Below are 23,504 nucleotides of genomic sequence, written 5' to 3' on the forward strand. Positions count from 1 at the left end.
GAGATGCTAAAAGTGGAATATCACTTTTTAATCTGCATTTTAATCTGCATATATGTTGAGACGTATGGTTGTAGCAGATATGTAGCAGACATGTGAAATGCAAACTGATCCAACACAAGTGATGTATTATTTACATTATTATTTAAATAATACTATTTAAACAATTATATAAATTATGGATTTAAATATGCATTACAGTGCCAAAACATATCCTCCTGACTACCAGCAGTTCAATTTTGTCCTCTCTAGAGTACATATTTAGACTTAAATATCTCCCACACCAAACATACTACTGAGCTAACTCCTTTTGTTCTTTAAAGAGGACATTTAGAACTTTTAAATTATACCAATGTTATGGGGGTGGGCTTTTGGTACACAAACTTCCTCTTCATAGAAAATGGCGTCCATCAGCACAAAATGCTTTAATGGAAAGAAGAAAAGTAAGTGCTTATTAATTATCATTGTGCAAATTTTGGCTTGAAATGTTGTTGTCATGTTTTATATGAATCTCCTAAGAACACTTTAAACCATGTTCTAAAGTAATATAACAATGTATTACGATGATAGGCGAGTGTTTAAAAAATGTCCTCCACAGTGGACATTTGTACTTATTACCTACATTTTGTTCTCCGTATTTTCAACTGAGAATGAAGGGATTGTCAATGACCTTGATATTTCAGATGATGACAAAAACAAAGACCTCTTGTGGAAAGTCAGGACCTTTCTGGACAAAGTGAGGCAAGGATGTCTAAATAAGGTTAGAACAGGAAAATTGTCCATTGATGAGCAAATGATTCCATTTACTGATCGCTGCCCAATTCACCAGTATGTACCGGACAAACCATACCCGACTGGATTGAAGGTGTTTGTCTTGGCCACAGCAAGTGGTATGGTCTTAGATTTTGTGGTGTACCAAGGTAAGACCACCTTTAGAGTCACAGAGGGATTGGGCATTGAAGAACAAGCTGTCCTTCATTTGGCAGAGACTGTTCCCAGAGGAACCCAATTGTTTTTTGACAGGTTCTTTACAACTGTCAATCTCCTGGACACCATGATGGAGAAAGGCTTGGGAGGTACAGGAACTCTCATGAAGAACAGAATCCAAAGGAGTGCAACATTATAGGGGATCAGACCATCAAAAAGAAAAGAAGAGGGACATCTGAGATGGTGGTCAGGCGAGATCCTGAACTTGCTGTCATCAAGTGGTTTGACAATAAACCAGTGGTCATGGCATCCTCTGCCTATGGCATTGAGCCACAGGACACATGCAATAGATGGTCTAAGAAAGAGAAAAGGTGTGTCGAGGTGTCAAGACCAGTGGCAATTGCTGAGTACAACAAAAACATGGGTGGTGTGGACATGGCCAACAGGATGCTAAGTTTCTATAGGATGGCCACTCGGAAATGGACAGTACATACAGTTTTCCACTTTTTTGATTTGGGATTCACCAATGCATGGCTTCAGTATAAGACTGACTGTTACGTTCTGTGAAAGAAACCACTGAAGTTCCTTGAATTCAAATTGCTCCTTGGTGAGCAGATGATTACTCAGGTCCAAGTAGGAATTTCCAGTGAGAGTGAAGATGACTACACTCACCAACATCAAAAGTGGAAACCTCAGCCAAATGCAGCTCTGAGACACTATGGGGCCATCCATGTCCCAAAGATGGTGGATGAAACACATGCATCAAGGTACTGCAGGTCTGGTTGCAACAGCAAAATGTATGTGATGTGTACAAAGTGCAAGATCTTCCTCTGCGTTTCAAAGAAAGGGAATTGCTTTTGAAATATCATATTCCATGTCATAAATGTAACTCCATAACATCAAAATACAAACACTAGACATACACTAGAAAAGAGTTACATATAGATTATCTTAGCTGTTGGTAGTTTTCATCATAAATCTTATGACAACTTGGTATTTTCTTTGGGATTGATTTACTGTGATTATGATTCAGTTTCATAGGTAGTATATTCAGATGTCCACTGTAGTAGACACATTATATATTTAAAATAAAATAAAAACATTAAAAAAAACCCAAAAATGCTCATTGCCTTCTAAACAATTGGGGAAGTTTAAAAAATGAATTGGGAAATGAAAATGAAAAAAATATATTTATATATAAGGTTATCATGATAATGTGCTATTTTGAGAGCATGAAAAATACACTCAGCTCTGTACTGTTGTCCACTATGATGTCCCAACAGTGTTCATCATGTTTGGTAGTACTACACTTTTGAAAATTATGGTTACATTCTGATAACAGGAATTAGCGTCAGGTACAGATGACCGGGTCTGATTTGTTTTACACAATCTGAATGATTTCTGATGGTTTCTCGTCCGGTAAATAATCTCAGTCCGGTGTGTTATGTCCCTCAGCGGCTCTCGTGTTTTACTTTTACGTGGCAGTAACGAAGCCGCCCGTTCCAGTTCAGTCCTGGCAGTGACTCCTCCTCTGCAAGTCCGGGGCTTGGCGAGTGATAGGCTTCTATCGAGTGGAGTAAAGCGGATCTCTTTTTAAGTTGTTGCTGTTCATGTAGATGTGTTAGCTCTCAGTTTTCGTCATGTTTACCTTTTCAGAACTTATGGTCCTTTTGGCAGCGTTGTGTGCCACTGCGTCTGGCTATTTTGTCAGCGTGGATGCCCATGCTGAAGAGTGCTTTTATGAGCGAGTCAACTCGGGCACCAAGATGGGCCTCATGTTTGAGGTTGCAGAGGGTGGCTTCTTGGACATTGATGTGGAGGTAGCTAGCTAGCTAGCTTAATTAGTTAGCTAGTAAACTACGTTAAGGTCTAATAGATGTGGCACTATGTTCGGTTACTGCGAAGCAAACGAGTATTCGATTATTTATTTGGTCGGCAGGTACCCAGCGCATAGCGAGGTAGTCAGCTAACCTAGCTAGGTTAATGTCTCGATACACAACCTAGCTAGCTACCTTATTGGCTGTTTGCCTTTCTAGCTAGCTAACACAGGATGACAGTTTTTAAACATATAAGTAAACATTTGCAAATTGTAAAAGTTATTAAACAACTTTAGATGAGAATATAGTGATTGTTAGGGCGATCTTGCTACATATCTCTAGCTAACCCGCTGCATTTCTTAGCTGACGTAACTAGCTAGCTAAGCTAACCTAGCTGGTTATTTGAATTAAACAGCTGTGTCAGGATCAGCCTACGTTAGTCAGTTAATACGACAAACTCGCCCAGTCTCGTGTTTATACAATTGTTTTTTTCAAATTGTATATGATTATTCCATAAACCGATTGCTTCGAAGATCTTTCCATAATTCTTAAACTTCGAAGATCTTTCCATAATTCTTAAATTAATAAATATAATGTATATGTATGGTAAATTTTATTAGGGACTTTAACTGCTAACGAGCATGTGTCAGCTTAGCCTGTGTTGTTGTATGCAAGATCACAGGTCCAGATGGGAAACAAATCTATAAGGGAGACAGAGAGTCCAGTGGGAAGTATTCAGTGGCAGCACATATGGATGGCACTTACAAGTTCTGCTTCAGCAACAAGATGTCTACTATGACTCCGAAAATTGTCATGTTTACCATTGACATCGGAGAGGCACCTAAGGGTGACGGCATGGAGACAGAGGGTATGCACTTGCGTACTATCTAATGTGATGTTTTCTTCACTATAACATTCTATACTTTTATCAGATGTTTGTGTTTATTACTTGTATTATTTGTTCTGTCAATTACAATTCCTCTTTTCTATTTAGATGTTTTGTGTGGAATGTCTTTTAAGAAAGCTCACAAGAAACTTATTTTCCTACATTCTGACCATGCAGACCAAGTAGATTAATGCATGATTTCAAACTTTTACACTTTAACCTGTGTCCGTATTGTTGGACGTCGCATCCAGCTGCCTCTGTTGTCATTTTTCCTTATTTCCATCCTCTCATTCCTTTCATTTCATCTTTCTTCCTCTCTTTCCTGCTTTCTTCCTTCCCCTCAGTTGGTGGTGGCACCTGGGATGGTAGGTTAATTAGGCTGCATGAAAAGCTCACATGGCTTTGTAACCGTGCAGTAGTCTTCTGTTGCTCTGTTTACACAAAACATTAGACAGAGTAATACATGTCACAGTTGCACAGTGTGGGCTTGGTTGTGTCACATATGTTTAAAGCTAACATGAATGAAAAAATGGATTGCTTTAAGAGTAAAAAACAGCTGCAGCTTTTTTCCTTGAATGTAAGAGCCGTTTTAAAGTTAATTAAAAAAAATGCAAAAATGCATGCAACATAATAGAAATTCATATATCTATACTTCACATGCAAAACTAGAAGTTAGTTTGGCTCTTGTCATAAGTGTGACAAGTGTGTGTGTTTTTCCCTTCACACCTGTTCACCTGTTTGTTTTAAAACATGTTCTTTCAATATTTATTGGACATGTGCATTTGCACTCTAGTTTTGGACTAATTGGTAAATTCTGAATTTGTTTTGAATTTTCCCCTCAGTTATGGCCAAACTGAAGGGATTATGGGAACCCCTTTTCATTTAATACCTTGTTCTGAAGGCAAAGAAAAATTGAGGCCTAATCCAGTCTGTCTGAATCTCGTTTCCACAATGTGCATGTTCCTGTTGCATTAAGCAGATACTTATTAGGTCAACCTATCCATTACAGCCCATCAAAACAAACTGGAGGAGATGATCAATGAGCTGGCCGTTGCCATGACTGCAGTCAAACATGAGCAGGAGTACATGGAGGTCCGTGAGAGGATACACAGAGCGAGTAAGTCCCTGCTGCAGACACCTCATCAAAATGATGATGCAAACCAACAGTAACAATTCCTTGTAGTGAGATGTAGAAATCGCGTGTTACATCTGATTTTCTCATGTTGAGGCTGTCGCAATCTGTCACTCATTTTAATCTAGCATGTGGTTCACAAAGGGATGCGAGTTGACATTTCATTTCATCCGTTTTGTCTCCTTGCAGTTAACGACAACACAAACAGTCGAGTAGTGCTCTGGTCTTTCTTTGAGGCCTTGGTGCTGGTGGCCATGACCCTGGGACAGATTTACTACCTGAAGAGGTTTTTTGAAGTGCGGAGAGTGGTTTAAAGTTGTGATTTGTACTGTTTTGTATTCCAATGTCATTTTATTTTGGACTTGTTTGGAGAATAAACAAGTAAACTGTTGAAAATGGGAAGATCACCACCTCCTAGTCTATGCCTCTGAGGCTAGAAATTGCCACACCTGTCAAGTCTGAGGGCACTCTACTTTTCCTTTGATGGTCCAGTGTTTAATATGTACTATTTTGTATTTGCTTAAAGGTGCATTAATTTAAGATTTTCCAATGCAATACAATGATATAAGTTTAAAACTTTGTGTCAGTTTAGGAGGTTTATTCACAGTTCACTGACTTATTGTCTGACTAGCATTTTGAACAATATTGACATGTTCTCGGCTCTTTTCCATTTTGATAAAACATGGAAAGGTCTGCTGAAAGAGTCCTGTAGGACACTCAGTTAGTGACTTTACAAGGTTCCTCAAAGTAATTTAAAAAACATAGGAAAATCTAAATTAGTGTACCATTATTACAGTTTACATTCTGAAGACTACATTATCATTACTTAGGATGGATTTACCAGGTCCCACCAAATAACTGAGTACTTTCAGAAACTATATTCCTTTGCTGGGTTCTAGCACAGATAGGCAAATGAGATACATTCCTTGGTTCCTGCAATGAGTACCCTGCATAAGCTCTCTTGCTATGCAATTCACATGTTACATGTGCACAAAGGTAACAAGTGGCTTACAAACAGAACTGGCAGTTGATAAGTCACCAGTTAGTTTCATTGTAAAATGGTGGTGGTGGTGGTAGTTTCGGCTTTTATATTGTTTTGTATGTCTTCTCGATGGCTTCTGTACCAAGCATCTACAGATCTGGCTTTGGCGTATTGGGTCTGTCAAATACAGAGCTGTGCAGTACCAACATTGCTTCTGTTTTTGCTGCCTCTGGTTATTACCACTTTGCTGCTCTCCTCCCCATCCATTTCAAAAAGCTGAGTTCAACATAATGCTGTTCAGGTAGGTCTCTGTACATTTCTGTTACAAAAAAAAAGATATTTTTGGATTCCTGAAATAGAATAATTGCATATCTTTGTAAACATCCAGTCAACCACAATTTTTGGTTGAAACTGATTTGAAACATGTTGGGTATTTTGATGCAGTCCCTCTGCAAATATTTTGGTCTAGAATTTGATTGATGAAAATAAACTATTCAAGTTTATTCAAGCATGGATTTCAGCAGGCCTCTCTATTGGCACTTCTGATATCAAAATTCTTTGAGTTTAAGATCTATTGAGAGAGAATATATGTATATAACATTTTACCAAAAGGTACAATTATTGTAGGAATAGAATGAATGAGCTGCAGTAGGCAGCTGCATGAACCAGGTTCATGTAATATGTATTATATACAATTTACATATACATAATACAACTTACCATTTATGTGTTAAGTGTGAAATGATGTAGTTGTTCAGCGTATGCTGTATTTCATGTTTCCAATGCAATCAAAACACATAAGAAGCAGCACTTGGGGTATAACATTTTACATGGTTGACAGTTTCCCTAATTTGATCATTTTAAATCCATGGCCAGTCAGAAATTGTAGATTACCATTAGTTTGTTTTTCACCCTTTTTGGTCAGTTAAATGACTGCTATTTGACCATAGACATTCATGCCTTTATAACAGATCAGTTGCATACATATCAGTAAAAATCATCTGAATATTTAAATCAAACTGAATGTTGAAATCAGATTATTTAATGGATATCAAGAAGACTGTAATGACCTATTGGTAAACCAAGATAACTGACATGACGCCATAAGGGTCAGGTGGGTCATTTGATTGTATGACTAAGCCAAGTATTACAAATAGAGTTTGATGAGCTCATCGCTAACAGCGGACGGCGTCAGCACCCCTAGGTCAGTAAAGAGCAGTGTGATGAGGGAGGGAGGGGTGTAGTCAATCATTGGGTGCTCGTGGTTGAGGTCCTCAGCAGTTTTCAGGGTATCTGCTTTATACTGAACAAAAATTGAATGCAAGTATAATTTTCTATATAAAAAATAGCAAGTAAAAATTATTTAAAAGTGAAAGAATCAAAATTAAATTAGATGTAGCTCTAAGTGGGTTTCGATTATGCCAGAAATGATTCCCAAAGAATGGTGAGTAGCGACTGATACTGTCAAATTCTTTAATTGCTCACGGAGCATTCAAATTCTTTAGGAAATGCTCTGCTCTTTTACTTGCTTCAGGTAGCATGCTGCATTTATATCATTTAGTAACTTCAAGGATATTCGACACATGTCTATGAAAACCAGACATCAATATACCGATATAGCCATAAGTAGTTTTGTAAATGAATAAGAAAAAGCACAGTGATTATCAAATACAGAAGTCTAATAATAAACAAAATGATCAGTGTTAAAAAGAATCTGAAAGTACTTACTTTAAATCTGTGAGGTACATCTTCCTGATTTAGAGGGTAGAGACGCACAAACTTGAAACTTTCTGCCACCACATAAAAAGGCTTGTTGTGGGCTTTGGAGCACACTGCCATCTGATAGGTACCAATCTATAAGATGAAATAAATGGTTTAATATCCAGTGACATTAGGTGCAGTAATCCAGGGGTATGTGTATGTGTTTATGGGTGTGTGTATCTGTGCACCTTGTTAAAAATGCCCCCACTTTCCACAACCCCCTCAGCACCAACAATTACCAGGTCTACCTTCTCCATGATGTACCTGAGACCATTCACAAGCATTAGTAGTCATGTTTAGTTTAACAAGGCAAATACAAACATTTTCATTTATGGCTGACAGAGATATTTGGAAAAATCCCCAATGTGGTATTAACACCTGTTCATCCAGCTGGACACAAATTAACGCTTTAAGAGTTAGTTCAACTTTGAGGAATTTGCTGTGTGTGACATACCTGCTGTAATCATTCACAGACATTATTTAACAAGGGTACTGACTGGGAAATTAGAATACAAAACCGGAAATCTTACCCAACAGCAGCATCAAGCACTACTATGACTGGAATATTGAGTCTTCGTAATTTGTCTGCCATTTGTTGCCTAAAGACACAAAAAAAGAGTCAAACATAATAGATGTTCAAATTAACATTGTGCTGAAAATTGGTTGCAGTCTGTTGGGCTATTGTATGAACTTGACCTCGATTAATCCACCAGCGGATCAATCAAAGAACATGGATCTTTGATAAATGTCTTTAAAATACTATGACAGACACTGGTTGAAAATTGTAGGATTGTGGGACTGGTTTATTTAAGAATTGCTGTAAAAATATTACCCAAGTACACATACCACATACTACCAGAATCTTCCATAAACTGTAATTCTTGGATGGATGACCCTAAATTTGTTTTGGCTTTGATGACATGGCTCACCTTTTTAATGCTGCATACTTATGAGGTTTGTGCAGATGTGAGCTTACCCAGCAGAATCCGGTTGGGATTCTGTGACATAGACAGTAAAACGTTTCTTGTCAGCTGCTGCATTTTCCAGGACCTTCAGTACAACTCTGGATGAGGAGTGAGTGAGGATTTTCTGCACAATGACAGCAAAGTTGGTGAGACAATTGAATTTAGTAAATGAACAGTAAAAACAATATCACAACGTAAACATAATACTGAATATTGAACATTGCTAAGGTCGAATATAATTAAATGTATAATGTATACATATGTAATGTATAATTAAATGTATAATGTATACTGTCATGCATATATTAGTGCTGTACAACACATCATTTGGTAATAGATGGTAATAGAACTATAATACTGGCCTCCACAATCCTAATACATCACAATCGCACTATATAGCAATATAATTGCAACTTTCAATACTGTGCAAACCTAGTATACATATATCTCAAGACATTTCTAAGTTTAAAAAAGAGCAAAGAAAATTAAAAATGGTACTTACAGCCCCATCCTTAATAAAGGTGTGGCAGAGTTTGGCCACTTTGCCTCTGGACAAGGAAATTTTCTTTAGAAAGAGTTCCCCTCTCTCCACCATCACATTCTTGCACTGCGAGAGATCCTGTGCAGAAGAAGGTAATGTTTAATATGAGCAACTTTAAAACAGAAGAAAAAGGGATTGTATTTATTTAGAACTGTATTTCACTACGTTGGGAAGAAAAGCAGAGTCTGAAGGAGCTAAGGAGAATATGGAAGTGCCTTATGAAGGCATACAAGACTCTGCACCCACTGTCTATGGCTCGAGCCTGTGCATGTGCAACATGCATCAAACTTAGTGTATTCATGCGTCCACCTAACCGAATGCTCCAGTGAGGTGAGGCTGATGAAACGTAGGAAGAGTTCCCCTCCAGAGGACACCGCCACAGAGGAATCTGTCTCCTCTAGCCTCTCTATGGCATGGGTCAGGTTCTCTCTCAGTCCCTGGAGAGTCTCACCTGGAGAAGACACAAACAATTAAGATCCAATGGGCTGAATAATGTAACGTTATAGAGTAACTTTCTGATAAAAGGTGGTCTTGGCCAGGTCAACATTTTTTAAATCATAATTAATCCCCAAAGAGTCATCAAATGCATTCTGTGTGTGTGTGTGTGTGTGTGTGTGTGTGTGTGTGTGTGTGTGTGTGTTGGGGGAATTTCCTTGAACTGACCAAATAGTAGCCTTACCCCTGAGCTCTAATAAAGAACAGTGAAATCTTACTCTGATCTCTCTTCAAGAACTCCAGGAGTGAACGTATAGCTGCCACTGCAGAGGCCATGTCAGGATCCTGACTCATCTGCCTCCTGAAATACTCCACCAACTCTGGGGTGCGTTGAAATGACATGAAGAGTTTAGCATCAATTATTATGTTTGCATTAAGTTTAGTCACTTTTTAAGTGATCCCATCAGCTAGTTTATCAGTTTCAAGCCATTTTATTCAAATGTCATTGATAAAATGCTAGAAATTAGAAGGAGATAGGACTGCTATCATCATCATATGATATGGCTGGGGAAGGATTTGGTGCCTTGGTTCTAGCTAAGCAAAAGAAACCCCAATATGACAACCAATAGATACAAAATCCAAATAGATTTGTGCCATAGCCTACCTCCTTCATCCATACTGCAAAATTATCGTCTTGAGTGACGTCACGTAGAGTATGTGGTGAAAAAGTAGAGTTATTCCAATCAACCTTTCAGTCTGTCCAAAACTCCTAAATGATCGTTCTATGACTTATATTTCGCCAGCACGTTGTTTCTGATGTAATGAAGGATGCTAATCGCGCTGAGAGCAACTGGTAAACTATAACAGACAGAAATCGCAATATGATAAAATGTACAGTGCTTATTCCTGACACCATTGAGTTATTTTAAATGCCCACCTTTTCACGAACAGACTTTTTATCGTGCTTTTTGAATCAGTCTTGAGAGCTGTCCAGGATGAACCATGTAGTCGCTTAGTGATTGCGTCATATATGACAACAATCCCTTGATTTGTTCGAGCGGAGGAATTGGTCAGCAATGGCATCAGGTAGCTAACCTAGCTAGGTTGTCTATGACAATACTTTTGTGCAAATATATGAGTCGTGTTTCAATTTTGTAAATGCTATTTGAAATATTTTCTCTATGGTGTTCCGGTATTACTTGAAAAAACGAATTGGATCTCGCCCTATCTCAGCCTACTAGCTAGTTACATAGCTAGCTTAGCATAACTGGATAACGTTAAACTAGCTAATTAAAATGTGACTGTAGCTAGTTAGCTGGCTTTGGTAGGGTTCTAGCTGGTAATCGCTATTAACACTAAACTAACATTCCATCTTTTGGTTCACAGAAGACGAAATAAGTCTTCTAGTCATTGTAGTAGATGTAAATCCAATCTGGTGGGGTCAGCAAGGGCAGCGACAACCCGAGGTATGTTAATTGTGTTTGTTTTTTCGGGGGGGCGGCGGCAAGCTAGATGTTTTTGCTTGCAGTAAGATATCAACTGATTTTTGAAAATTATAACTTTGCAGTTAAATTGAGAAATTGCCTTAGACCACACCATTTGCGAATAAGAATAATCATGCTGGCAGCTAATAGTTCTGTAATACAGAACTATTACCTTCTGTCCCTCTCAGTTCACCCTCTCAAAATGTCTGGACGCTGTGATGGTCATGGCAAACTCTCACTTGGTTATGACCAGAACCAACAAGCTGGCCATCATTGCTAGCCACTGTCAGGAGAGGTAATTGACCTGATCTGGACTTCATTACCTCAAAGTTGAAACTAATCTTTGAACATTAAGCTGTCGTTACTACTGACAAGTCTTCATAATTTGGTCATTCATTTTTTTCTCTCACTTTTTTGACAGTCGGGGTCAGACTGATTGCCCTTCTTTCTCTCTATTTTCCCATTTAAGTCACTTCCTGTACCCAAGCAAGCATTGGAAAACAGGGGACACTGCTGGAGATGAACCATCATTGGGCAGTAGTGATGGCAAATATGAGCTCCTGTCTGTAGCAAATGACCTCATTGCGGAGGAGATCAAGAATCTCATGGCCCGAAGTAAGTTACTCAACCTAACTGCCTTTGCTACTGTTGGATTTTCACAGACTTCTAGAGGGTCCTTTCAATTTAAAATATTTAATTCACTTAGCAACAGTGTTTATGAAGTGCAGTATCAATGTTATCAGCCCCTTTTCACACTTATTAAATACACCTCTGTCAATGCTTTAGAAACTAAAAAGTCTTTTACTGCCATTTAAAGCTCAAATGTATAGCTGACTTCAAATTTTGCAATGGCTCTTATTTCTGTAATTGTTTTTCCTTATTAAAGCACAGGTGAAAGGTCACCAGACAGATACCTTATTGGCTGGATCCCTTGCCAAATCTCTGTGCTGTATCCTTAAAAAATGTTTAGGTTTGCACAATGTATTCTTTTACTTGATTAACGTGTTTGTGTCATCTGGTTCAGATTAATGACCTTTAATGAGTGACTCTTAGACATTCATCGAGTCTCTAAGGACCTGGAAGGTAAGGATGTTTGTCCTGGATGTAAAAATATAACAATGTAATATTTACACTGTATAGTTTATGAATCTTATGAAAGAATTTTATGTAGGGATATGTTGTTTATTAAGGGTAAATTTTTCAAAGTGGTGATGGTAAAAAAAAAAAGTAAACTGCACTGTATACTAATAAATTAATAGGTCACCTTCATTAATTATTATGGTCAGTTATCATTTGCAATTTGTTCAAGACATGCTTCTGCAATAACATTTCTATCTTTCTAAGCAAATTGAACAACTAGGAAGAATTGTTTCTCTTTTTTTTTGCTTTTAGCTGGGCAAGACATGAAGTCGAGAATATTGGTAAGCAACTGGTTTAATTTTGCTCCTGCAGATGTATGACTACCAATTAATCCAAATATCACTTACTTAATATGCTGTACTTTGCAGGTGATAAAAGCTGCCGAAGATTGTGCTCTGCAGTACATGAACTTCATGAACGTGATTTTTGCTGCACAAAAACAGGTATTAATGAGAATTGTTTTGATGTTTATAGTAGATAGGAGAGAATATTTTGAAAGTCATGACTTTGACCCCTTTCCACACTCTCACTAGAATGTCCTGATCGATGCATGTGTGCTAGACTCTGATTCAGGCCTTTTGCAGCAGGTATGCTTGCACAGGAATTTTCTTATCATGTTTCTAACTTGAAATCACTAATCAAGCAAGATTAGGTTAGATCAGACCTTTTCCATTACTAGGTACAGATTATGCCCAGTCTTGTTCTAGTTTACACAAAGATAGTTGCCTACAAAAACTTTTTTAGTCTGTAATTAGGATTTTAATGTTTATTAATATATAATTTTGATAACGAAGATGAATACCTTCCATTTCCACAGGCGTGTGATATAACTGGGGGCTTGTACCTGAAGATTCCACAGAAGATTGCTCTAGCACAGTATTTACTGGTGAGATGATCATACATAATTTGTGTGGACAGCAGAATTTTCCAACCTCATGTCATGTCTTTACTTAAGTTTTGTTATTCTAGCAAGTCGTTGTGTTTATGCTGAATCCAGCTTAGTTATCTGATGACCTAAGTGTTTATCTACTCTGCCTGTCATATGTCAGTTTAGCAAGTCGGTGACTGTGGCTTGTTGGTCATGTGTTTTGGCAGTGGGTGTTCCTGCCAGATGCGGACCAGCGCTCACAGTTAGTACTTCCTCCACCAGTACACGTAGACTACAGAGCAGCCTGCTTTTGTCATCGCAACCTCATTGAGATTGGCTACGTCTGCTCGGTGTGCCTGTCGAGTAGGTCTCAGGCTGTTTTCTTATTTATGTAATTGTTAAAACTTCCAGACCTTATTGTTGTCTATTTAATAGTATAAAAGGACAAACATTTAAAAATAATATATCTGAACAAGATTCAGTTTAAATTTCGTTTAAAACAGCCGTTCACTTGCACTTTGTTTTCCTTCATTAGTTCATTAGTCCTTCATTATACTGTGGCTGCCATTTCTAAGTCTCCATTTGAAGCTTTAATTTAGGATGACGGTGTAAAATAATACTTAATGTCGTCCTGTGGATTTATTTTCTTGTCATTTCTCTTGTCATTATACAGTATTTTGCAACTTTAGTCCTATCTGCACAACATGCGAGTGAGTACTTAAAACAGTACAATATAAAGTTGTTTTTCTTTAATATTTTACTGTGAAATATTGACTGTGGTTTTCTTTGAGGTGGGTGGTTGACTTGCCAAATCTTTTGATTTACATTTTAAATTTTTTTTTCTTTGTAGGACTGCCTTTAAGATTCCATTGCCACAGATGATAAAACCAAAGAAGAAGAAACTTAAAGCTGCAAACTAACCTAACTTAATACTCAGTTAGTGTGGAATGCTGTTTTCCTTTTCATCCTTTGTGTGTGTGAGTGTGTGAAACTTAAAAAAACGGCATTAGAGATTTTTGTAAGTCCTAGATGAAAGCAAGTTTTAAGTATTACATTTGGACATGAAAATAATTGAAAATGTGCAAATTGTTGCTGGCTCACTCTTTTGTACTGTAAATAGGGAACAAAAGTTTTTTATTATTATTAAAGAATTATTGTAAGTTATATTTTCCTTGGTTTTCTTTTGCAATGATTTTTCTTGTAGTAAAGTCAAAATAATGGGGTTTTAGAAGAATAAAGTAGGCATGATGTGCTTTCCTGAAACAGAAAAAAGGCTGATACATAGAAAATGTAAATTTAAAAACAAATGCTTTAGGTTATGTTTAAGCCATGTGTGACAACAGATACAACAAATAATATTATGACTCACAAAAAAACGTGAAAGGGGAATGGTGTAAAAGGACTAGAGAGTTTAAAATTTAGACTATAATGTAAAAACAAAACTAGTTTTTAAAAGCCTTACACCTTTTTTCTTACTCCCAATATGTGCTGTGACAAATCGCACAGAAGTTGCATTAACCCATTTTGTACTGGTTACTCCAATTCAACAGGTGGCGACGGGCTGCTTTTACTCAAAAAAAGTTTCACCTGTTCGGAAGTTGATGTTGGCTATGGACGAAGGTGGCGTCGAGGCAGGTAGCGTTAGCCAACCTTACATCTTCTACAAATGTTTAATATAACAAGATATATTCGCACGTACTGAATATTAACTGTTAGGTCACCGTACTTGCTAGATTAGTGTAAACTATCTTAGCTACCTGGCTAGCCAGCTAACCCAGTTACTACAGCTTCATACTTCGTTAGCGTTACTTAAGTAGCTAGTTAGCTGACCTTAGTTTCTTGGCAAACCTCAAATAAATGGGTAAACTAAAGTAGTTACTAGCTAACTACTTCACATTTGGACGTTGAATCTGTACTAAATTAGAATCTCTAGCTAGCGATAATATAGCTATCTAGCGAGCTAGTTGGAAATAATTTAGGCAACTGTTGAAGATAAGTATGTTAGCTAGCTAAGTAGAAGCCCATGTTATCTAAAATTTTGCTAGCAATTTTGCTAAGGTTACATTTGCAGATAAACTATCCAATTTTATCGAAACTTGTAAAGCCTTGTCTTGAAAAGAACCGTCCAGCCATTTTGTTCATTCGTTCATGTGATTCGAATGTTACGTTCCTAGGTAGTGATGGTCACGAGCTTGTCTTGCATTGCATTCCTAAAAGACTGGGTGGTGCCCTTTGTAGGTTTATGTTTCTGTTGTAAGATAAAAGGTAACTAGACACATGACCAAATAATTAAATGCATTTAAGCATAATCCTTTATCTAAATTTATTTCCAGGCCAAATATTAAGTGTTTAGGTAAGTGTGTGTGTATATATGTATGTGTGTATGTATATGTGTATATATATATAAAAAAATTCCCACTCACCCACGGGGAAGTCTGTTTTCTTTCAAAGTCGGATCCTCTACCAGAGGCCTGGGAGCTTGAGAGTCCTGTGTAGTATTTTAGCTGTTCCCAGGACTGCATTTGTTTGGATGAAGATCTCAGCTGTTGTTCCTGGGATCTGCTGGTGCCATTCTCTCAGTTTAGGGTTCACAGCCCCAAGTGCTCTAATTACCATGGGAACCACAGTTGTGTTGACCCTCCAGATCATTTCTAGCTCTTATTTCAGCCCTTGATATTTTTTAAGCTTTTTGTGTTTCTTGTTCCTGAAGTTGCTGTGACTTAAGATTGCTGTTTATCCACCACTACTATGTCTTGTTGGTTAGTCATTACCACCTGTCTGCATCTGGAAGTCCCACAGGATCTTAGCATGGTAATTTTGCACCACCATTGGTGGTGTTATGTGCTGGATTGTGTTTTATCTACTGGTAGCTGGTGCATAGCTCCTCTGTTGTTCTTGCCAATACCTTTCTGGGCCCCACCCATGTATTCAGTCATGTACCTACTCATCTTGGATGCAGTGATGCCTGACAGGAGCTTGCATGTTGTGCAGAGGCAGGTTATCGGCCGGTAGTTGGATGTACTACCTCCCTTTCTGAGGGTCCTTCAGGATCAGGACTATCTAGCATTCAGTTAACAATTCAGGATGGGTTCCATCCATTAGCATCTGGTTCATTTGTACTGCCACGTGCTCATGGAGTGTAGTCAGCTTCTTCAGCCTGTAGGCATGGACCATGTCAGGGTCTGGAGCTGTCTAGGTTTTCATACTTGAGACCCTTTCTTGGTTATCAGCTAGTGTGATGAATACTGGCTCCTGTTCGAGTTGCTGTGGTCAGCTTTCAGGTTCCTTAACCAATGGGTGGTGTTGTGATGCTTCCTTCTCCCAAATGCCTTTCCAGTATTGCTCAGTCTCCAGCTTTGGTGTGTTTGTTCTTATGCTATTATCTGCTACCGAGAGTACATTTTCGATGGCTCATGGGAGAACATCCTGTTTATTCTTCTGACTTCTACTGCTTGTGGGTACCTCTTAAGGCAGGCAGCCAGAGCTGTTAATCTTTGCTTGTCAGACTCCAAGGATTCAGGTATGGACAGTTTATTGTACTTCTCAGGTATCTTCAACTGCCTTATTCCTTTCTGCATTTCTGATAGCTAGCTCACGTCTCTCCGTGTGGCCCTTATTTTGGTCTCCGACCTCTAGCAGTATTCTCCATGGAGGATTGCTGTGACATATAAATCATCTTGTTTGTCTCAATGATGGTCACAGTATAGTTTGTAGTCTGCTACGGCTTGGTAGTCAATCCATCTTGGCCACAATTTTCAATCTCAGGTCAGCAGCTCTGGTAGTTATTTATTTATTTTTAATCAGATTTCACCATCCCCAAAATGCCCCAAATAGTTTATTGTGATTTTACTGCTTTACTCTTCAATTTATGTGGGGGCATAGTGCTTGGTATAAAAGCATTCCAGGTGGCTACTCTGAAGAATTTAAAATATCAGTTTAATTTTGGCACTTTTTTGGTAACTGTAATTTTTTGTAGTTTTGGTGTCTTCATTGTTATTAAAATACGAGAACTAGTAAACATGGAGATTGTGTGTATGAAATTGCTCTGTTGATTGTTAAATATCTAATAAAGTCAGATTTTTCTCATGTGACTACCAAATAACAGGGTTTATCAGGTCAATTCTGGGTCAATGTTTTGGAATTTTTTTAATCTATGTTTATGGAATAATGCCATGTTAAGGTTGTTAACTTGTCTTTTTCATCTTCTATATCCATTTTTACAGATTAAGAATGCAGAGATGTTTGAACTTGTTAGAATTAGGTAGAGTAGGTAGGATCAGCATAGTATGTCCCTTCTACTTGTGTGGACAATATAATGTACAAGAGCAGACGTGGTAGTATGTTATGCCACTTTGTAAACGCAACTATCTGACAACAAATGTAGAGCATGGTAATAACATCATCTCCCACCATCAGGTCTGCTGTGTGGAGAAGTGGAGGTGAGAGGAATGTTGGCCGAGCAGAAGAGAGGGATTCACGTCAGCCAAGTTGAGCTCCTCTGTAAAGATGGCTGCGGCTATTATGGCAACCCAACCTGGCAAGGTTACTGCTCAAAGTGCTGGAGAAAGAGGACCCATAAGACTGAAACCAACAGACAGGAGAATGAGTAAGCGTTTATAAACCCAGTGTTGTGTTGTAACCAGCAATAATCCCTTCAGACAGAATTTCTGTGGTCAGGAATGGTGGTGTGTGTCTGGTAGTACATGTTTTGCATTCATGTACAGAGCAGTCTTCGTTTCCACGCATTTGCCGGGACATTTGAGGGGGGGGGGGGGTGGAGTAACACATTTGGGTTACATTCAGTGAAGCTACATAGATGAAGCATTCCAGCAGTTTCCAGTATAAGTTTTATTTTGGTTTGTGACTACCATAAGGCTCAGTGGTGATGGGGGTTATCCTCAACAGGTTTGAGGAGAAGAAAAATGTAGAGAAGGGTAGACGTTCCAGCAGTGTGATGCGGCTCTTCTGGGGAAGTCCTTCACCACCAAGACAAGGTATTTATACTAGGATGTACAGCATAAATGCCCATCCTCGGTCCTGGAGAGTTAAAGTAATAACTGTAGTAAATGTAAAGGTTTAATGTTTTAAGCATTTATTCTTTGAAATTTTTTTTGTAGATTTGATTGCTTTTACATTTATTGCTATTGTTGTTTTTATCTAGAGACTGACAGACCAGTTTTTCAAAGGAAAAAACTATTTTGCAATCTTTTGAGATCCTCAATTGGATTTTACAGTTTTTTCTTTCAAGTCTGTATGAGACACACACAAAACATAGTAAATTATAACCTTAATGAACAGATGAAACTTGTTTTTTGTTGGCAGAGTCCCCAGAAACCCCAGTAGCAGCGCTGAAGGCTTTTCAGAGCTTGGAGCCTGGAGACTTCCCCGGCTTCCTTAAAGTGCTGCACAGTTCATCCTCCCAGCGCCTGCAGTCTCAGTGCACAGCTTTCCTCAACACCATTGAGGCCTACCATGTAATCCTCATGCTTGACTCCTTTTTTTTCCCTCTACCATTCCCCTTCAGAATTGTCATGCACTCTCTGCATCCATTGCCCTCTTCTGGAAAATTCAGTCCCTTAAACAAGTTAGTCTCTTTTAAAAAATTTTTTTTTTAATTTCAGGACCTACCCATTCAGAAGCAATCAGACCTGGTGCAAGATTTCTACCAGAATATTGCTGATCACTTCAGCAGTGAGTTGATAAAGCTATTTACCTCAATTTTTGTGCTGAAAGGACTCGCACCCATTTGACTTCTGCGTATTTGTATGATTGTTGCAGACAAACCTTTAACAGAACTACCTGTTCGGTGTGTTTTCAATGTGATGGCTGGGGGAGAAGATGCTGTTTCAAGTTTTTTGGCCTCACTTTTAGGTCTGCCAGAGGAACAAGTTTCTCAAATGATGGAGCACATTGAGAAGTTGATCATGACCCATTTGCACAAGTGGGTCTTTTGTCATGATAGTTGTGATGACGAGCAGAAGGACCTGACACTCCAAAGGAGGATCAAGTGAGAACTAAAAGCCTAATACAGCTAATGAATGAAAGTTTGAAATTGTATGATTCTTAAATTTTTCTTAGGAACTTCAATTTGCTTCATATATTTTAATTGTGAACAGAAAGCAGTTCTTTGCCATTTGTAACCAGTTTACCAAAAGAAGCCCTTAAATGGTTGATAATTGCGTTATGGATGTTTTTATTTATATATATATATATATATATATATATATATATATATATATATATATATATATATATATATTAGATGGCAGTTAAAGATTGGTGGATGTTGCACTGAAAATGTTTACTGTGTTTAATCAGCTTTGTAATCTGACAGGTCATTAAACTGGGTCAGCCCTCAGATGCTTTGTGTGCCTTACCCTAATGGTGGATCAGATATCAGTGATCCATATTTGCCAGCAATTACAGGTGAAGAATTGTTAGTCATATTTTAACATGCCAAAAACCTTTACTTGATTTAGGCCTTAAAAGTATTATTCTCCTAAAAGGTTTATACTGTCATTTTATCCATTAAATTTAATGGTTACTCCATTCTGCATGAAAGCATTAAAAAACAAAATGTGTCCTTCAGCCATCATTGAGATGGATGCCAAACGCGCGCCACAGGACAAACTGGCTTGTTTGTCCAGGTGTAGTCAGAACGTGTTCCAGGCCCTCGCCTTGACCAATAACCAGCCGGCAAATGCAGATGACTTCCTGTCAGCTCTGGTTTATGTCGTGCTGAGGGCAAATCCACCCCGCCTTCACTCCAATGTGAACTACATCATTCGCTTTGGCTTGCCTCAAAGTCTGATGGCGGGGGAGAGCGGCTACTACTTCACCAACCTGGTACGTTTGTGTTCAGCACACACAAGAGTTTGTATCTGCATGAAATGGAAAAAGTTCAAACATTTAATCTCCAAAAAAACATGGGTGGTATAGAAACAAAAAACAGATAGATTGTGTAAACCATTTAAGACTGAGCTTTTGGCCTAGAGGTCATTGAATTAAACACTGAATGAAAATGGCTTTCTACATAACAGAAACTGCCCAGTCGGTCATGACTGCCCCAGGAATCACTAACGCCATGGCAGTACTGCACACTGTACTGTCTAATCCATGGTTGCTGCTGGGCTTTAAAGCAAAGGAATTTTGCAAAGGAGTAGTGTTAATATGCTACTGATGTCTGCTTAAGCATGAGATTCACTTTGGTCTCATTCCTATGCATATTAACATTTAACATTAACACTACTTCTGTTCTCTGTAGTCATGCACAGTGGCCTTTATTGAGAAGCTGGATGGCCCATCCCTAAACCTCACTCCAGAGGAATTCAACAGCTATATGCAGGGACGAAGAGTACCTCCTCAGCCTTTGGAGGGCGACGGCAAGAAGAGGGCCCGTGAAAACCGCGAGCAGCTGGAAGAGCTGAAGAAGCGGCAGGAGAGCGTAGAGCAGGGGGTACGAGCTCTTCAGGAGCAGCTGGAGCAGTGGGTGCATTGCGTGCAGGAGCAGGTGGACGAGGTCAGGGGTCAGTCCACGCTGGTGCACCGCTGCCTGGCTGAGGCCCTGGAGAAGCCCACCGGCAATGTCAGAGATCACTCTCTGTCAGCCCTCAAAGATGGTGTTGACCAGAGGATTAAGTATAAAGAGTCAAGCTAGCTACATGTTGTTCATGCTGCATCTACACCGACAGGTGAAGCCCAGTCATTTTCTAGATAATGAGCATGTATATTAAAAAGCCAGACACATTTAGATGGTACTAATATAAATCCTAAATCCTTTATCGGCCAAAGCAAATAGCAAATGCTGTAAATACTTGCATTAGTACTGACACTAAAATACAAATTTTACCAGTTTAAAATAGTCTTGGTACTGTATTTGGAAATGGCCTTTTATCTACAAAACAGTAGATGTAAATGTCAAAATTTGCAAAAAGACCAAATAGTATTGATGACATAAGACACATGGCTGGTGTAAGACTGGTGTAAGTATTTAAGCTGAACACATCTTTGGGCTGTGCTATATGTTGAGCTAGCAGTGTCAGGGGACCATTCTGCTGGCACCTTAAATCTGGCATTTGAAATTGAAGTAAACCTTGAAATATTTAGTCAATGGCCAATAAATCTCTGAAAAGATATACTAATTCAAATCTGTAGAAGAGATTAATAAAAATAGTAAAGTGCAGATGTTTACAAAATAGTTTATTGTGGCAGGACTGCACTGTGTATGCCATACCTTTTCATTAACTGTGTTGCATAAAGAACAAGGTATTCAATTTCAAAGTATAGTCTGACAAAATCCAGTCTTGTAAAGATGTATATTCACTTTAAGTTTTAGACCCCCACACCTGTCGTGTAAATGCAGCCTACATTACTGTGACAACTTGTGTTAGTTCTAATCTCAAATACCCTCAACCCTCTTCTTGCCAATTCAAACTCTGTGTGGTAGTTATTCCTAGTTTCTCAGACCTAGACTAAGCCTTTATTTTGGTCTAACAGTAGGCTTAATCGATGTCTGGCCAACTGGTACGTTATTTATTATAATTTACCTTTGTGTACTATAGAACATGGTGTACTTTGTACTTTGCTTATAGGAGTTATTTTTTCCTTTTTTCCTTTAATGTCATATTTTGCCACACACCAAGCACGAGCTGCCAGTCACTTAATGTTCAGAGCGATAGACGATGCATGCTGTTCTGTTTACATGTTTTATTACCATTAATGTCCCTGTAAGAAGTGATTAGATTTGAATGAGGTTGCACAGTGAACTTGTACAGAGACTTATTGCACTTTCACGGGTTCCAGCTCACCAAATTGGGCTGAGCTGCTTTTACGGTACGTGCACTATAAACATCCTATAGCCTCTGAGGGTGACAGATGGAGGTTCGTTCTGTTAACTGGGACCAGTCTGAGAAGGATGGTTTATGCAGGTGGAGCAAAAACTTTATTCATTAACCTAAAGGACTACCAGTTCTACTGTTACTTTTGTTTACATGTTTTAAGTGAAGGCCAGCAGGATGTGAAAGAAAAATGTGAAAAATGAAATTGTTCTCAGTTATTAATAATGTACATACAAATGAAATAGCATCTTGTATAACCATATAGAGTTTTATATGTTAAAATCTATTAAAAGTGATCAAACCCTGCAGGGAGCCTTCTTGCTTTCTTATACTGTTCTTCGTTCTAAAAATTCTGTTAGTTTTAAAAATGGCAACAAAAATAAGGAGGTCTTCGTTTTCATAGATTTTTGAGCAAAGATGAGAACCGTTTAGGACTACACTTGGTCAGTTTAATTTCCAATCATTTTATTGGGCTACAATGGGACTAACTCATTCAAACTAAATAAATAAAAATGATAAATACTAGAATTAATACAAGACAATAAAATGGATTTTTATATTGACTTTTTTTTATTTTATATTGACTTTTTTTTATTTTTCACAAATAACCGTAGAAAAAACTATTCAATGACTCTTACCTTGTTTATGAATCAGGTTAGCGCCTTGTCTTTGAGTTTTTACTCTACAAGAGGTGCGGCGACAGACCTTGACGCTGGCCAATTCACGCCGTACGTCACAGCGGTAATTCGAGTGTATCGACAAATATTCCCGCAGTGGCAATGGAAATACGTTTTATGGTAGTTTGCTCCCGTGGTAACGACAATAGAATATTTAATTCAGTATCGGTTTCCTGCGCTTTCTTGCGTGGTTTAATCTAAAATAGCTTCAGCTTTGAGGAGTTTTGTCAAAGTTTTCCTTCAAATATTTCAAACAGCCTACTTGTGAATAAGATTTAAAAAAAGGAAACTATACTTTTGTCGAGGTTTGTATTTATAACAGATTGCACAATATAGCAAGAATACTTAATTTTTAGTGTTTTATGGATTTTTGGACCCGTTTTTCGTTTGGCGCGAGCATTACAACAGCGGATCTGTGAAGCCCGTCTTGTGTAAAAGTTTATATTGAGTAATGTAGCACGTAGTAACGTATAGTATTACTACAGCAAGAAGACATCCTAATAGCCTAGCATACGTATACCTAGCTAACTACTTCTGGGATGGCAGAGGCTCCGAGTGGAGTGTCTATACAAGTTACATTTGACGTTGATGAGTTAAGACTGGACAACAGTCATGTCCTAATTCGGGCTGAGAGACTGATTTTAGACTTTGAAGAACTGAGCTGAAAAAATAGATGCCAACCCGACATCTCAGAATCTGAGAGAGTCTAATTTGCCATGTCGGCTGGAACTGCTGTCTGTTCACATTCATTCTATCGACGTACAGTTTAGTTGTGTCTGGTCCGCCATGCTGCTCACCTTCCTGCCCAACTTTGACCGCTGGCTCATTAGAATTGCATTAATGTGGCCCACCTCATTGCATAGACTGGACAAAGAAATCTGTAAATAAATCTAGAAATAAATAAAAGTAGAAAAAATACAAATTTATTTATGCTCATAACTACATATTTATGAATATATCTGCATTTCTACGACACATGAATGTATTTATGGTTGTATGATACCTTTATTTTAAACCACAAATTTAAATTTTCATGTTTGCGTTGCACATTTATG

At 38.2% G+C, this 23,504-nt stretch overlaps 4 protein-coding genes across 11 annotated transcripts; 3 read left to right on the top strand and 1 right to left on the bottom strand.

The window, feature by feature from the left end:
- The first annotated feature begins 2,426 nt into the window (after window positions 1–2,426).
- On the top strand, window positions 2,427–6,249 carry LOC113576919 (transmembrane emp24 domain-containing protein 2-like). 2 transcript variants are annotated; one of them, XM_027009281.3, is made up of 5 exons: window positions 2,427–2,744; window positions 3,417–3,609; window positions 3,972–3,992; window positions 4,637–4,744; window positions 4,949–6,249. In XM_027009281.3, the coding sequence occupies exons 1-5, from the start codon at window positions 2,565–2,567 to the stop codon at window positions 5,071–5,073; spliced, it is 627 nt and encodes a 208-aa protein (XP_026865082.1). In that variant the 5' UTR covers window positions 2,427–2,564; the 3' UTR covers window positions 5,074–6,249. The 2 variants fall into 2 exon arrangements, with proteins under 2 accessions (XP_026865082.1, XP_026865083.1); XM_027009282.3 differs by lacking the exon at window positions 3,972–3,992 and having other exon boundaries at window positions 2,429–2,744.
- A 303-nt stretch (window positions 6,250–6,552) lies between these two features.
- On the bottom strand, window positions 6,553–12,432 carry eif2b1 (eukaryotic translation initiation factor 2B, subunit 1 alpha). 4 transcript variants are annotated; one of them, XM_081713649.1, is made up of 10 exons: window positions 12,415–12,432; window positions 10,108–10,136; window positions 9,722–9,823; window positions 9,323–9,459; window positions 8,970–9,086; window positions 8,479–8,591; window positions 8,033–8,101; window positions 7,691–7,766; window positions 7,470–7,595; window positions 6,553–7,044 (listed from the first exon to the last, which is right to left on the bottom strand). In XM_081713649.1, the coding sequence occupies exons 2-10, from the start codon at window positions 10,118–10,120 to the stop codon at window positions 6,889–6,891; spliced, it is 909 nt and encodes a 302-aa protein (XP_081569775.1). In that variant the 5' UTR covers window positions 10,121–10,136; window positions 12,415–12,432; the 3' UTR covers window positions 6,553–6,888. The 4 variants fall into 4 exon arrangements, with proteins under 4 accessions (XP_081569775.1, XP_026865080.2, XP_026865081.2 ...); XM_027009279.3 differs by lacking the exon at window positions 12,415–12,432 and adding an exon at window positions 10,381–10,489; XM_027009280.3 differs by lacking the exon at window positions 12,415–12,432 and adding an exon at window positions 10,381–10,466 and having other exon boundaries at window positions 10,108–10,301.
- Window positions 10,430–14,099, top strand: gtf2h3 (general transcription factor IIH, polypeptide 3). Of its 3 annotated transcripts, none has more exons than XM_027009276.3 (13): window positions 10,430–10,529; window positions 10,830–10,909; window positions 11,116–11,222; window positions 11,349–11,542; window positions 11,814–11,876; window positions 11,981–12,010; window positions 12,320–12,348; window positions 12,436–12,510; window positions 12,601–12,654; window positions 12,885–12,953; window positions 13,163–13,298; window positions 13,609–13,645; window positions 13,786–14,099. In XM_027009276.3, exons 1-13 carry the CDS (start codon window positions 10,520–10,522, stop codon window positions 13,853–13,855), a joined length of 954 nt encoding a protein of 317 aa, XP_026865077.2. In that variant the 5' UTR covers window positions 10,430–10,519; the 3' UTR covers window positions 13,856–14,099. The 3 variants fall into 3 exon arrangements, with proteins under 3 accessions (XP_026865077.2, XP_026865078.2, XP_026865079.2); XM_027009277.3 differs by having other exon boundaries at window positions 11,397–11,542; XM_027009278.3 differs by lacking the exon at window positions 12,601–12,654.
- A 108-nt stretch (window positions 14,100–14,207) lies between these two features.
- On the top strand, window positions 14,208–22,078 carry LOC113576939 (rab5 GDP/GTP exchange factor-like). 2 transcript variants are annotated; one of them, XM_081713615.1, is made up of 9 exons: window positions 14,208–14,566; window positions 17,352–17,541; window positions 17,841–17,929; window positions 18,258–18,409; window positions 18,557–18,626; window positions 18,807–18,942; window positions 19,270–19,361; window positions 19,525–19,781; window positions 20,200–22,078. In XM_081713615.1, the coding sequence occupies exons 1-9, from the start codon at window positions 14,419–14,421 to the stop codon at window positions 20,590–20,592; spliced, it is 1,527 nt and encodes a 508-aa protein (XP_081569741.1). In that variant the 5' UTR covers window positions 14,208–14,418; the 3' UTR covers window positions 20,593–22,078. The 2 variants fall into 2 exon arrangements, with proteins under 2 accessions (XP_081569741.1, XP_026865118.1); XM_027009317.3 differs by having other exon boundaries at window positions 14,454–14,570.
- Window positions 22,079–23,504: the final 1,426 nt, after the last annotated feature.

Source organism: Electrophorus electricus, chromosome 1, assembly GCF_041902795.1.
Source record: "Electrophorus electricus isolate QZ-2024a chromosome 1, ASM4190279v1, whole genome shotgun sequence".
Classification (NCBI taxonomy): domain Eukaryota; kingdom Metazoa; phylum Chordata; class Actinopteri; order Gymnotiformes; family Gymnotidae; genus Electrophorus; species Electrophorus electricus.

Bases quoted from the DNA above. Each gene is read 5' to 3' on its own strand.
- gtf2h3 (XM_027009276.3), top strand. The intron at 12,954-13,162 runs GTGAGATGATCA...GTGTTTTGGCAG, and splicing joins CTCTAGCACAGTATTTACTG to TGGGTGTTCCTGCCAGATGC. The intron at 13,299-13,608 runs GTAGGTCTCAGG...GTCATTATACAG, and splicing joins CTGCTCGGTGTGCCTGTCGA to TATTTTGCAACTTTAGTCCT.
- eif2b1 (XM_081713649.1), bottom strand. The intron at 7,767-8,032 runs GTAAGATTTCCG...GAATGGTCTCAG, and splicing joins GTGCTTGATGCTGCTGTTGG to GTACATCATGGAGAAGGTAG. The intron at 7,596-7,690 runs GTGCACAGATAC...TTCATCTTATAG, and splicing joins GTGGGGGCATTTTTAACAAG to ATTGGTACCTATCAGATGGC.
- LOC113576919 (XM_027009281.3), top strand. From the start codon at position 2,565: ATGTTTACCTTTTCAGAACTTATGGTCCTTTTGGCAGCGTTGTGTGCC. The intron at 3,610-3,971 runs GTATGCACTTGC...CCTTCCCCTCAG, and splicing joins TGACGGCATGGAGACAGAGG to TTGGTGGTGGCACCTGGGAT. The intron at 4,745-4,948 runs GTAAGTCCCTGC...GTCTCCTTGCAG, and splicing joins TGAGAGGATACACAGAGCGA to TTAACGACAACACAAACAGT.
- LOC113576939 (XM_081713615.1), top strand. From the start codon at position 14,419: ATGTGCTGTGACAAATCGCACAGAAGTTGCATTAACCCATTTTGTACT. The intron at 18,627-18,806 runs GTGAGTTGATAA...CCTCACTTTTAG, and splicing joins TATTGCTGATCACTTCAGCA to GTCTGCCAGAGGAACAAGTT. The intron at 19,362-19,524 runs GTGAAGAATTGT...TGTGTCCTTCAG, and splicing joins ATATTTGCCAGCAATTACAG to CCATCATTGAGATGGATGCC.